This window comes from Hyperolius riggenbachi, chromosome 2 (assembly GCF_040937935.1).
Source record: "Hyperolius riggenbachi isolate aHypRig1 chromosome 2, aHypRig1.pri, whole genome shotgun sequence".
NCBI classification, from domain to species: domain Eukaryota; kingdom Metazoa; phylum Chordata; class Amphibia; order Anura; family Hyperoliidae; genus Hyperolius; species Hyperolius riggenbachi.
Genome location: NC_090647.1, coordinates 965,327 through 977,422, shown reverse-complemented (window position 1 = coordinate 977,422; position 12,096 = coordinate 965,327). Strand labels below are relative to the sequence as shown.

At 49.9% G+C, this 12,096-nt stretch overlaps 1 protein-coding gene across 5 annotated transcripts in view; it reads right to left on the bottom strand.

Annotated features, from left to right (window-relative positions):
• Nucleotides 1–12,096, bottom strand: part of LCMT2 (leucine carboxyl methyltransferase 2) — a 240,741-nt gene that overhangs the window by 19,820 nt on the left and 208,825 nt on the right. For all 5 annotated transcript variants that reach the window (XM_068266444.1, XM_068266443.1, XM_068266446.1 and 2 more), the window contains one exon: nt 6,682–6,817. In XM_068266444.1, coding sequence (XP_068122545.1) covers nt 6,682–6,817 — 136 coding nt within the window. The remainder of the gene's footprint in view (nt 1–6,681; nt 6,818–12,096) is intronic.

Below are 12,096 nucleotides of genomic sequence, written 5' to 3'. Positions count from 1 at the left end.
TCTGCAAACCAGAGTTACAGGGCTCCAAAATTGGTAAAATCCCCCATAGGCTATCATTTTGATAGCTGACATTGCTAGAGAGCACAGCTCTCACTTTTTTGTTTTCTTTACTATGTATTTATAGATAGCTGTGTTTATCTTCACTATGCACTTTGCACCCTAAGCACTTTTTCATAGTTAGCCCTGACGACGGCTCTATTTTTAAAGAGCCGAAACATGTCTGTTTTAGGTGGAGGGTCCTTTTATTACTAGAAGTAACATAGCATTGTATTACCTTTAGTGCCTAGTTTTTGGGAGGTGTGAGGAGATCACTACAAATACAGTATATCCCTTACAACTCAACTTAAAAACTCCCAAACTAGGTTTATGTACAAAAGTAACCAAACAATATTATAAATCAATAGCAATGATTTTATTGCAAATGAAATAAAGGTTAAGTTTTATTTTGGTCTCCAAACAGGGTCTAAAATGTGTGTAGTTCAAATTAAAATGAATCAATCCTGGATTGGAAACGACTACGCAACACTCCCGGACCCCAACCAAGTAACATGAACAATGAACATCTGCGATGGGTTAACGTTTCCGGTCCCTGTTTATTGAACCTCTCATCTGTATTACATTTATGACTGCATGGCGACAAAATGCAAATTGCTATCCGCACGCTTCTTGTCCTCATGCAAGGCCTGGGTTGTTGTGTCTCAAAGCGTGGCCTTCTCCTCCTGCGCCACCCTCCTCCTGTTGCATCACGTGTGCTGCTGCTGGGTTAGCGTTACCGGTCCCTTTTCCTGGAACCTCTTATATGTATTACATTTATGACTGCATGCCGACAAAAAGCATGTTACCTGTGCAAAGAAAACAGACATTTCCCGCATTTAAAAGACAGTTTTCCCTTTGAAACTTTAAAATCGATTTTCTCAAAAACTATAAGCTCTTTTTGCTAATTTTTTTTTTCCTCTTGTACCCACTCCCAAGGTGCACATACCCTGTAAATTTGGGGTATGTAGCATATAAGGATGCTTTACAAAGCACGAAAGTTCGGGTCCCCATTGACTTCCATTATGTTCGGAGTTCGGCCATGTTCGGCCCGAACCCGAACATCTAGATGTTCGCCCAACACTACACGTGACCCGTTCGGCCAATCACAGCGCTAGCCGAACGTTTAGGTAATGTTCGGCCATGCGCTCTTAGTTCGGCCATATGGCCGAACAGTTTGGCCGATCACCATCAGGTGTTCGGCCGAACCCGAACATCACCCGGACAGGGTGATGTTCTGCAGAACCCGAACAGTGGCGAACACTGTTCGCCCAACACTAATTCAGACCTCATCACTGGCCAATTCTCACGCATTCAGACCTCATCACTGGCCAATTCTCATGCATTCAGAACTCATCACTGGCCAATTCTCACGCATTCAGACCTCATCACTGGCCAATTCTCATGCACTGCAGACCTCATCACTGGATAATTCTTATGCATTGAGACCAAATCGCTGGAAAATTCTCACACATTCAGACCTCATCACTGGCCAATTCTCATACATGCAGATCTCATCAATGGAAAATTCTTACGCATTGACACCAAATCGCTGGAAAATGTTCACGCTTTCACACCTCATCACTGACCAATTTTCACGCATTCAGACCTCATCACTGACCAATTTTCACGCATTCAGACCTCATCACTGGCCAATTCGCATGCATTCACACCCCATTACTGGCCATTTCTCACACATTCACATCCCATCACTGGCCAATAATCACATTTCCACCCCAACACTGGTCAATTCTCATACTATCAGACCTAATCATTGGCCAATTGTTACGCATGCAGACCCCATTGCTGGTCAATTCTCACACATTCAGACCCAATCGCTAAACCATTCTCACGCATTCAGACCTCATCACTGGCAAATACTCATGCATTCAGACCCAATCGCTGGAAAATTCTCATGCACTGCAGACCTCATCACTGGCCAATTCTCATACATGCAGATCTCATCAATGGAAAATTCTTACGCATTGAGACCAAATCGCTGGAAAATGTTCACGCTTTCACACCTCATCACTGACCAATTCTCACGCATTCAGACCCAATCGCTGGCCAATTTTGACACATTCAGACCCAATCGCTGCTCAATTCTCACACATGCAGACCCCATCACTGGCCAATTATCACACATACATACCTCATCACTGGCCAATTCTTATACTATCAGACCTCATCACTGGCCAATTTTACTCATTCGGACCTCATCACTGGCAAATTCTCACACATGCATACCTCATCACTGGCCAATTCTCACGCATTCATACCTCATCACTGGCTAATTCTCACGCATTCAGACCTCATCACTGGCCAATTCTAATGCATTCAGACCTCATCACTGGCCAATTTTCACACATTCACACCTCCTTACTGCAAATTCTCACACATTCAGACCCAATCGCTGCCGAATGCTCAAGCATTCAGACCTCATCACTGGCCAATTCTCATGCATTCAGACCCCATCACTGGCCAATTCTCACGCATTCAGACCCAAACGCTGGAAAATTCCCATGCACTGCAGACCTCATCACTGGCCAATTCTCATACATGCAGATCTCATCACTGGAAAATTCTTACGCATTGAGACCAAATCGCTGGAAAATTTTCACGCATTCAGACCCCATCACTGACCAATCCTCATACATGCAGATCTCAGCACTGGATAATTCTTACGCATTGAGACCAAATAGCTGGAAAATTCTCACACATTCAGACCTCATCACTGGCCAATTCTCATACATGCAGATCTCATCACTGGAAAATTCTTACGCATTGAGACCAAATAGCTGGAAAATGTTCACGCATTCAGACCTCATCACTGGCCAATTAGTATGTATTCACACCCCATTACTGGCCATTTCTAACGCATTCAGACATCATCACTGGCCAATTCTCACATTTCGACCCCATCACTGGCCAATTCTCAAACTATTAGACCTAATCATTGGCCAATTGTCATGCATGCAGACCCCATTGCTGGCCAATTCTCACACATTCAGACCCACTCGCTGGCAAATTCTCACTCATTCAGACCTCATCACTGGCAAATTCTCATGCATTCAGACCTCATCACTGGCCCATTATCATACATGCAGATCTCATCAATGGAAAATTCTTACGCATTGAGACCAAATCACTGGAAAATGTTCACGCATTCAGACCTCATCACTGACCAATTCTCATGCATTCACACCCCATTACTGGCCATTTCTCGCACATTCAGACCTCATCACTGGCCAATTCTCACTCATTCAGACCTCATCACTGGCTAGTTCTAACGCATTCAGACCCAATCGCTGGAAAATTCTCATGCACTGTAGACCTCATCCCTGGACAATTCATACACATTGAGACCAAATTGCTGCAAAATTCTCACACATTTAGACCTCATCACTGGCCAATTCTCCTGCATTCACACCCCATCACTGGCCAATTCTCACGCATTCACACCCCATTACTGGCCATTTCTCGCACATTCAGACATCATCCCTGGCCAATTCTCATGCATTCACACCCCATCACTGGCTAATTCTCATGCATTCAGACCCAATCGCTGGTCAATTCTCACACATTCAGACCTCATCACTGGCCAAATCATCCACCTCTCCTTTCACTTCTCTAATGCTGCTCCTCTCTTTTACTCCCTCCCTTGGCTGCCTGTCACACCTCATAAACCTCCCCTCTCGCTCTTCTAATGCTGCTCCTCTCTGTCACCCCCTCAATTGGCTGTCGATCACTCCAAATCCACCTCTCCCTTCTCTAACGCTGCTCCTCTCTGTCAGTCCCTCTACTGCATGCCTGTCACACCTCCTGAGACCTCACTTTTCAATGAAGCCCTCACACCTCCCTTTTCACAGAAGCCCTCACACCTCCCTCTTCACATAAGCCCTCACACATCCCTCTTCACAAAAAGCACTCACACCTCCCTCTTCACAGAAGCACTCACACCTCCCGCTTCACAGAAGTTCTCACCCCTCCCTCGTCACAGAAGCCCTCACACCTCCCTCTTCACAGAAGCCCTCACCCCTACATCGTCACAGAAGCCCTCACCCCTACCTCGTCACAGAAGCCCTCACCCCTACCTCGTCACAGAAGCCCTCACCCTACCTCGTCACAGAAGCCCTCACACCTCCTCCGTCACAGAAGCCCTCACCTCTCCTTCGTCATAGAAGCCCTCACACCTCCCTCTTCACAGAAGCCCTCACACCTCCCTCTTCACAAAAAGCACTCACACCTCCCTCTTCACAGAAGCACTCACACCTCCCGCTTCACAAAAGCACTCACACCTCCCTCTTCACAGAAGCACTCACACCTCCCTCTTCACAGAAGTTCTCACCCCTCCCTCGTCACAGAAGCCCTCACACCTCCCTCTTCACAGAAGCCCTCACCCCTACCTCGTCAAAGAAGCCCTCACCCCTACCTCGTCACAGAAGCCCTCACCCCTACCTCATCACAGAAGCCCTCACCCCTACCTCGTCACAGAAGCCCTCACCCCTACCTCGTCACAGAAGCCCTCACACCTCCCCCGTCACAGAAGCCCACACCCCTCCTTCGTCACAGAAGCCCTCACACCTCCCTCTTCACAGAAGCCCTCACACCTCCCTCTTCACAGAAGCCCTCACACCTCCCTCTTCACATAAGCCCTCACACCTCCCTCTTCACAAAAAGCACTCACACCTCCCTCTTCACAGAAGCACTCACACCTCCCGCTTCACAAAAGCACTCACCTCCCTCTTCACAGAAGTTCTCACCCCTCCCTCGTCACAGAAGCCCTCACACCTCCCTCTTCACAGAAGCCCTCACCCCCACCTCGTCACAGAAGCCCTCACCCCTACCTCGTCACAGAAGCCCTCACCCCTACCTCGTCACAGAAGCCCTCACCCCTACCTCGTCACAGAAGCCCTCACCCCTACCTCGTCACAGAACCCTCACACATCCCCCGTCAAAGAAGCCCTCACCCCTCCTTCGTCACAGAAGCCCTCACACCTCCCTCTTCACAGAAGCCCTCACACCTCCCTCTTCACAGAAGCCCTCACACCTCCCTCTTCACAGAAGCCCTCACACCTCCCTCTTCACAGAAGCCCTCACACCTCCCTCTTCACAGAAGCCCTCACACCTCCCTCTTCACAGAAGCCCTCACACCTCCCTCTTCACAGAAGCCCTCACACCTCCCGCTTCACAAAAGCACTCACCTCCCTCTTCACAGAAGCACTCACACCTCCCTCTTCACAGAAGTTCTCACCCCTCCCTCGTCACAGAAGCCCTCACACCTCCCTCTTCACAGAAGCCCTCACCCCTACCTCGTCACAGAAGCCCTAACCCCTCCCTCTTTACAGAAGCCCTCACCCATCCATCTTCACAGAAGCCCTCACACCTCCCTCTTCACAGAAGCCCTCACACCTCCCTCGTCACAGAAGCCCTGACACCTCCCTCGTCACAGAAGCCCTCACCCCTCCCTCGTCACAGAAGCCCTCACCCCTCCCTCGTCACAGAAGCCCTCACCCCTCCCTCGTCACAGAAGCCCTAACCCCTCCCTCTTTACAGAAGCCCTCACCCCTCCCTCTTTACAGAAGCCCTCACCCCTCCCTCTTTACAGAAGCCCTCATCCCTCCATCTTCACAGAAGCCCTCACACCTCCCTCTTCACAGAAGCCCTCACACCTCCCTCGTCACAGAAGCCCTGACACCTCCCTCGTCACAGAAGCCCTCACCCCTCCCTCTTTACAGAAGCCCTCACCGATCCCTTTTCACAGAAGCCCGCACACCTCCCTCGTCACAGAAGCCCTGACACCTCCCTCGTCACAGAAGCCCTCACACCTCCCTCGTCACAGAAGCCCTCACACCTCCCTCGTCACAGAAGCCCTCACACCTCCCTCGTCACAGAAGCCCTCACCCCTCCCTCTTCACAGAAGCCCTCACCCCTCCCTCGTCACAGAAGCCCTCACCCCTCCCTCGTCACAGAAGCCCTAACCCCTCCCTCTTTACAGAAGCCCTCACCCATCCATCTTCACAGAAGCCCTCACACCTCCCTCTTCACAGAAGCCCTCACACCTCCCTCGTCACAGAAGCCCTGACACCTCCCTTGTCACAGAAGCCCTCACCCCTCCCTCGTCACAGAAGCCCTCACCCCTCCCTCGTCACAGAAGCCCTCACCCCTCCCTCGTCACAGAAGCCCTAACCCCTCCCTCTTTACAGAAGCCCTCACCCCTCCCTCTTTACAGAAGCCCTCATCCCTCCATCTTCACAGAAGCCCTCACACCTCCCTCTTCACAGAAGCCCTCACACCTCCCTCGTCACAGAAGCCCTGACACCTCCCTCGTCACAGAAGCCCTCACCCCTCCCTCTTTACAGAAGCCCTCACCGATCCCTTTTCACAGAAGCCCGCACACCTCCCTCGTCACAGAAGCCCTGACACCTCCCTCGTCACAGAAGCCCTCACACCTCCCTCGTCACAGAAGCCCTCACCCCTCCCTCTTCACAGAAGCCCTCACCCCTCCCTACTCACAGAAGCCCTCACCCCTCCCTACTCACAGAAGCCCTCACCCCTCCCTACTCACAGAAGCCCTCACACCTCCCTCTTCACAGAAGCCCTCACACCTCTCTCGTCACGGAGAGTAGATCTCAATCACATACTTACTGTGTAAAGTTCAAATTCTCTGACGTGCCCTGTAAGGAGGTCCACCATACTCAACCCAGGAATACCTCGCCTGTGAATCCAGACTCCGCCCACAAGAATCAGCTTGTCACCAATCACATGCGAGGTGTGAGAGTAACTGCAAAGAGAGGAAAGACAGAATTTAACAATAGAACTCAACAAGAACTCAGCACAGAGGTGACCTGTGACAATCCTACTCTATATTACCAGATAATACTGTATAATGCAGCACTATAGCAGCTAGTACAGAAGTATTATATTCCATATTACCAGATAATACTGTATATCACAGCACTATAGCAGCTAGTACAGAAGGATAACACTCCATATTACCAGATAATACTGTATAATGCAGCACTATAACAGCTAGTACAGAAGTATAATACTCCATATTACCAGAAAATACTGTATAACGCCGCATTATAGCAGCTAGTACAGAAGTATAACACTCCATATTACCAGATAATACTGTATAACACAAGACTATAGCAGCTAGTACAGAAGTATAATACTCCATATTACCTGATATTACTGTATAACGCTGCACTATTGCAGCTAGTACAGAAGTATAATACTCCATATTACCTGATATTACTGTATAACGCAGCACTATAGCAGCTAGTACAGAAGTATAATACTCCATATTACCTGATATTACTGTATAACGCTGCACTATTGCAGCTAGTACAGAAGTATAATACTCCACGTCAGGAACCGGCCCGCGACACGCCTGCGTATACGGTTCCCGACTGCGGGTTTGACCAGATCGAGAGGGGAAGCAGCCTTAGTCAAGCTAAAACAAGGCTGGGACCCCTCAGAACACCTCTCACTGCCACCACTAGCTGTTCGCTAGACACTTCCACTCTGCTGTTGAGTCCTCAGCACGCACTCCGCGTTTTCGTATTCGGGTCAGCTTTGCGCTTAGGCTGAATACGGGAACGTCACGCACCCACACACACACAGTTGCAATCTTACACTGTAGTGAAGCAAAAAACCACTAACAGTCGTTCCGAACGATACTGTTAGCCACTCTGCTGTCGCTACTCGCACTGGCGTTTTTCGTACGCTGGGTCAGCTGCGCGCTTTAGGCCAACGTATGACAAACGCCCCCACACACAATGCAATTACAATTTCATATGGTAGTGTTGCTCAAGCATACAAATAGGCATGGACTATACACAGTTGCACTTCAATCTCTTCTAGGCTATGAGTGTTAGTTTAGCACAGCAGAAGTCAAGCTTATTAATTAACGATTTAATATTCCATAAAAAAACGTGGAACAATGCAGAACAGAATATATACAAAAGATTACAAAAAGACAAAGTAAAAATGTTACAAGATAAAAGTTACAAAAATAAGAGGTTACAAAGATACACACCAAGCAATTTGCTTACCAAAATACAGGAATCCAGATAGAAGAACCTTGGACTTTTGTGGACGGACACAATTCTGGTTAGACCAGGAGTCCACTAGCTTAGGCTAGGAGACCAGCTGCCGCTACCATCAGGAGGGGACTGATTTGAGGTAGCTGTCCCCTGGTTTTTAAAATAAAATATTCGCCTCGAGGCTGTAAGCCTGTGTGGACGGGGGGGGACCTAGATTTAATTACATCCTCAGTCATAATTGGATTTCCAGAGATCTAACATCCACATACATGAAAAAGACTTCCCTAGTCCACGTTACAGGTGACAACCCCATTGTTGACAGTATTTCCTTGCTGATCAAAGATAAGGATATAGTTTGCACCTCCACCAATAATTTAATTTCCACAGGTAGAAAATGGTATCAAAAGGACTTCACCCCTTCAATCATTTCCAGTAGGCTGTCAAATACATTTCAAACATTCAGGTGTCAGCTTCCCCCTGCCCCCAAGACTCTAGCAGGCTTGCCTTGTATAATGGGACAATGGCTGACACCAGACTCAAAAGCCATGCCCACCAGCCTATTCTTCCTCAATTGGCAGCTAATTAGCAGTAGACACAGTTTCCCCTGCTGGACAATGGGGCAGAGGTAATGGACATCTACATACAGAATTACATTAGACTTCAGTTTACTCTGGTCAGGTGACCAATTACTCCCAAGCACAATACACATCTGTGTTTTACCCAGTAGACAGAAACAGGACAGAAATATGTTCTGTTATTATCCTTAACATTATCAGCCTCATAACTAGCGGCTATATTCCTGACACGCCCCCTCTTCCAGATGGCGCCGGCAGATGATTCTAACGAATCGTCCTGCCAAAGCCGACACTGACGCCCGGGCCTGGGGGGGTAACTCCTTAGCTCCAAGCTACAGGACTGGAAAGCTAGGTCCGGTTGCTGCAATGTGTCGTTGACCCTGGCAACCTGACGTAACCAACCAGGGGAATGAGGGTCAGTGACGACCGGGAATTCGCAACCATAGAGACAGTGCTGCAGCTGGGGAAGGGTTCCCACAGTCGCTACACGCACTTTCTCTATAGTGGTAGGAGCTATCTCTTGGTCCCTTTGGGGAACGATTATCTGCCGGTCTGCCTCCTCCACTTCGGACAGCTCCGAGGGAACAACTTCCCAGAACACTCTCAGCCCGCCCCTCCCAGCTGGTGACCTGCTGGCTAGCCCCCTGAGCTCTTCCAGGCTGCTGTCAAATCGAACAGCCCCAGAGAGCTCAGTGCTGCCTCTCACACATTCCAGGAAGGCTGCAGACGGAGAGGCTCCTGGGCCCTCCGGGCCCGGTTCCAAAGTGGATGTTGCTGACCCAGCAACATTTGTCACTTCAGTGGACAGTCCCTCTGCTGTAGACTCGCTAGTGCTGCGGGTTACCACGGCAGCTGAGGGAGCGCCCACCTTACACATATCATAAACCACATCACCTTTGGTCTTGAAACCATCTGAAGGGGAAAGACCCGGCCTGGTGCCGTCTGCCCCTTTAGTGGGCAATTCATCTGCTGCAGCCCAGCGAGCCCGGCTGGTTACTCCTGCAGCCGACGGAGTGTCCACCTGACACACAGCATTATATAGCACAACACATATGACATCAGCATTATCCATCTTACACATATTGACATTTAGAACATTGCATTCCACATCAACATTATCTGCTGCATTATACCCAGCACTTCACAAGTAGCATCAACAGTTCTTGCATCGATCGCCTCGATAGTCCATGCGTCATAAAGGACATCATCAGTTTCTGCATTCTCCAGATCAACATGTCCCACTCCAGGCCTAGGCACTGGAGAATCACTAGGGCTGGCTCCTAGTACACAGTCCGTAACCCCTGGGGCCTCACCAGCACTCCCCTACTTATCAAACAGTACCTTGCAAGAGTCCTGAATTTCTGCTGGGGATGCAGGCTCCCTGGGGTTTGGAGTAGGCTCATACCGGGCCACTAACCGTCCCAGGTCAGTACCCAGCAAAACGTTGGTGGGGATTTTGTCAGTTACCCCAACTTCTTTCAATCCGCTGCCGGCCCCCCCAATCCAGGTGAACCAAGGCGGTGGGTATGGCTGGGGTGACACCCCCAATTCCTCGGACAGCAATCATTTTCCCAGGTATGTACTGCTCTGGGTTCACAAGCTGGGGATGTATGAGAGTCACTTCTGCTCCAGTGTCTCTCAGCCCAGTGGCAACTGTACCCCCAACCGTGACAAGCTGCAGATTCTCTGCATAGCCAGTGGCATTCCTGGTAGCACACAAAGCCTTTGGGACTTCACTGGGGTTTGAGGCCTCACTGGATTTTGGGGCCTCCCTCTTCCTCTCTGGGCAAGTCGTGCTGATATGACCCACCCTGTCACATACAAAGCATTTCCGAGTGTCAGTGGTTGGTTGCCTGAATCCAGGAGACAGCGGTGCTTGCCTCCTCTGGGTGCTGGGTGACACAGGTTTAGCACTCTGTTCTTCCCTCCAGCTGGGCGTAGTAGTCCTCCGGGACTCAGGTGCTCTATGAGCGGTGTAGGAATCGGCCATTTCCGCAGCCTCATCCACTGTCTTTGGTTCTCGATCCAGCGCAAACAGCCGGACCTCAACAGGACAGGTGTGTAGGAACTGGTCCTTTATCATCAGTTCCTGCAGGGCATCCAAGGTTTCAACTGACAGTCCTTTTAGCCACTGCTGGAAGGCAGTGCGCAGGTTGCAAGCATGATCCAGGTAGCTGTCATTAGGACCTCGCTGCACTGTCCTGAAACGTTTGCGATACACCTCTGGCGTAAGGTGGAATCGCGCAATGATGGCTTTCTTAATTGCCTCAAAATCTGTTTCTTCCTCCTGGGGGAGACTCACAAACGCCTCCAGGGCCTTGCCTCTCAGCCCTGGTGTAAGGTATCTTGCCCACTGCTCACGGGGCACCCCATACTGCCGACAAGTCCTTTCAAACCCCTGTAGGAAAGTGTCTATGTCAGAGTCCTTGTCCATAACGGGGAACTTATCCAGGGGGGTTCTGTGGACTCGCTCACCTTCGCGTTCTGCTGCTGAAGTTTAGCCAGCTCCAGCTGGTGTCGCTGGGCAGCTTGTTCCCTCTCGGCCTGGAGTCTCTGTGCCGCTTGTTCCCTCTCTGCCTGTCGGTGCAGTAGGATCAGCTTTAGGCGCAGTTCAGGATCAGCCGAGTTCAGTAGCTGTAGATCAGCTTCCAGAGATGTCATCTCCGTGTTCGGTGAATCATCCAGGACATCGTCTCCACTCGCATTCTTTGGCAGGAGCGATTCCTCCTCTGGCGTGTCGTGAGCTGCATCCGCTGACGTTGAAGCACAGGCTTGCTCTGCCTCATCATACTCCTCGAGCGCACAAACTAACTGCTCCTTAGTCTGGCCGCTCACCGTCTCGATGCCTTTGTGCTCACACAGGTTGAGTAGTATCTCTTTGTTTTGCCTTGCATAGCTGGATGCTTTCTGAGCCATCGTGTTGCAAAAAAGAAAAAGAAAAAAAAAGAGGGGAAGGAAAGCAAATACCAAGTGTGTATCTTTGAACAAAAAAAAACGTATATAGATTCTGCACTGAGTAGACTTCTGTAGGCTAGTTGCTTCTAGCAAGCTTCCAGCCTTTAGTACTCAGAATAGCGAGCTAAACTGCGTACTAATGTACTAAACGTTCCCACCACTGCCAGCCAATTATGTCAGGAACCGGCCCGCGGCACGCCTGCGTATACGGTTCCTGACTGCGGGTTTGACCAGATCGAGAGGGGAAGCAGCCTTAGTCAAGCTAAAAACAAGGCTGGGACCCCTCAGAACACCTCTCACTGCCACCACTAGCTGTTCGCTAGACACTTCCACTCTGCTGTCGAGTCCTCAGCGTGCACTTGGCGTTTTCGTATTCGGGTCAGCTTTGCGCTTAGGCCGAATACGTGAACGCCACGCACACACACACACACACAGTTGCAATCTTACACTGTAGTGAAGCAAAAAACCACTAACAGTCGTTC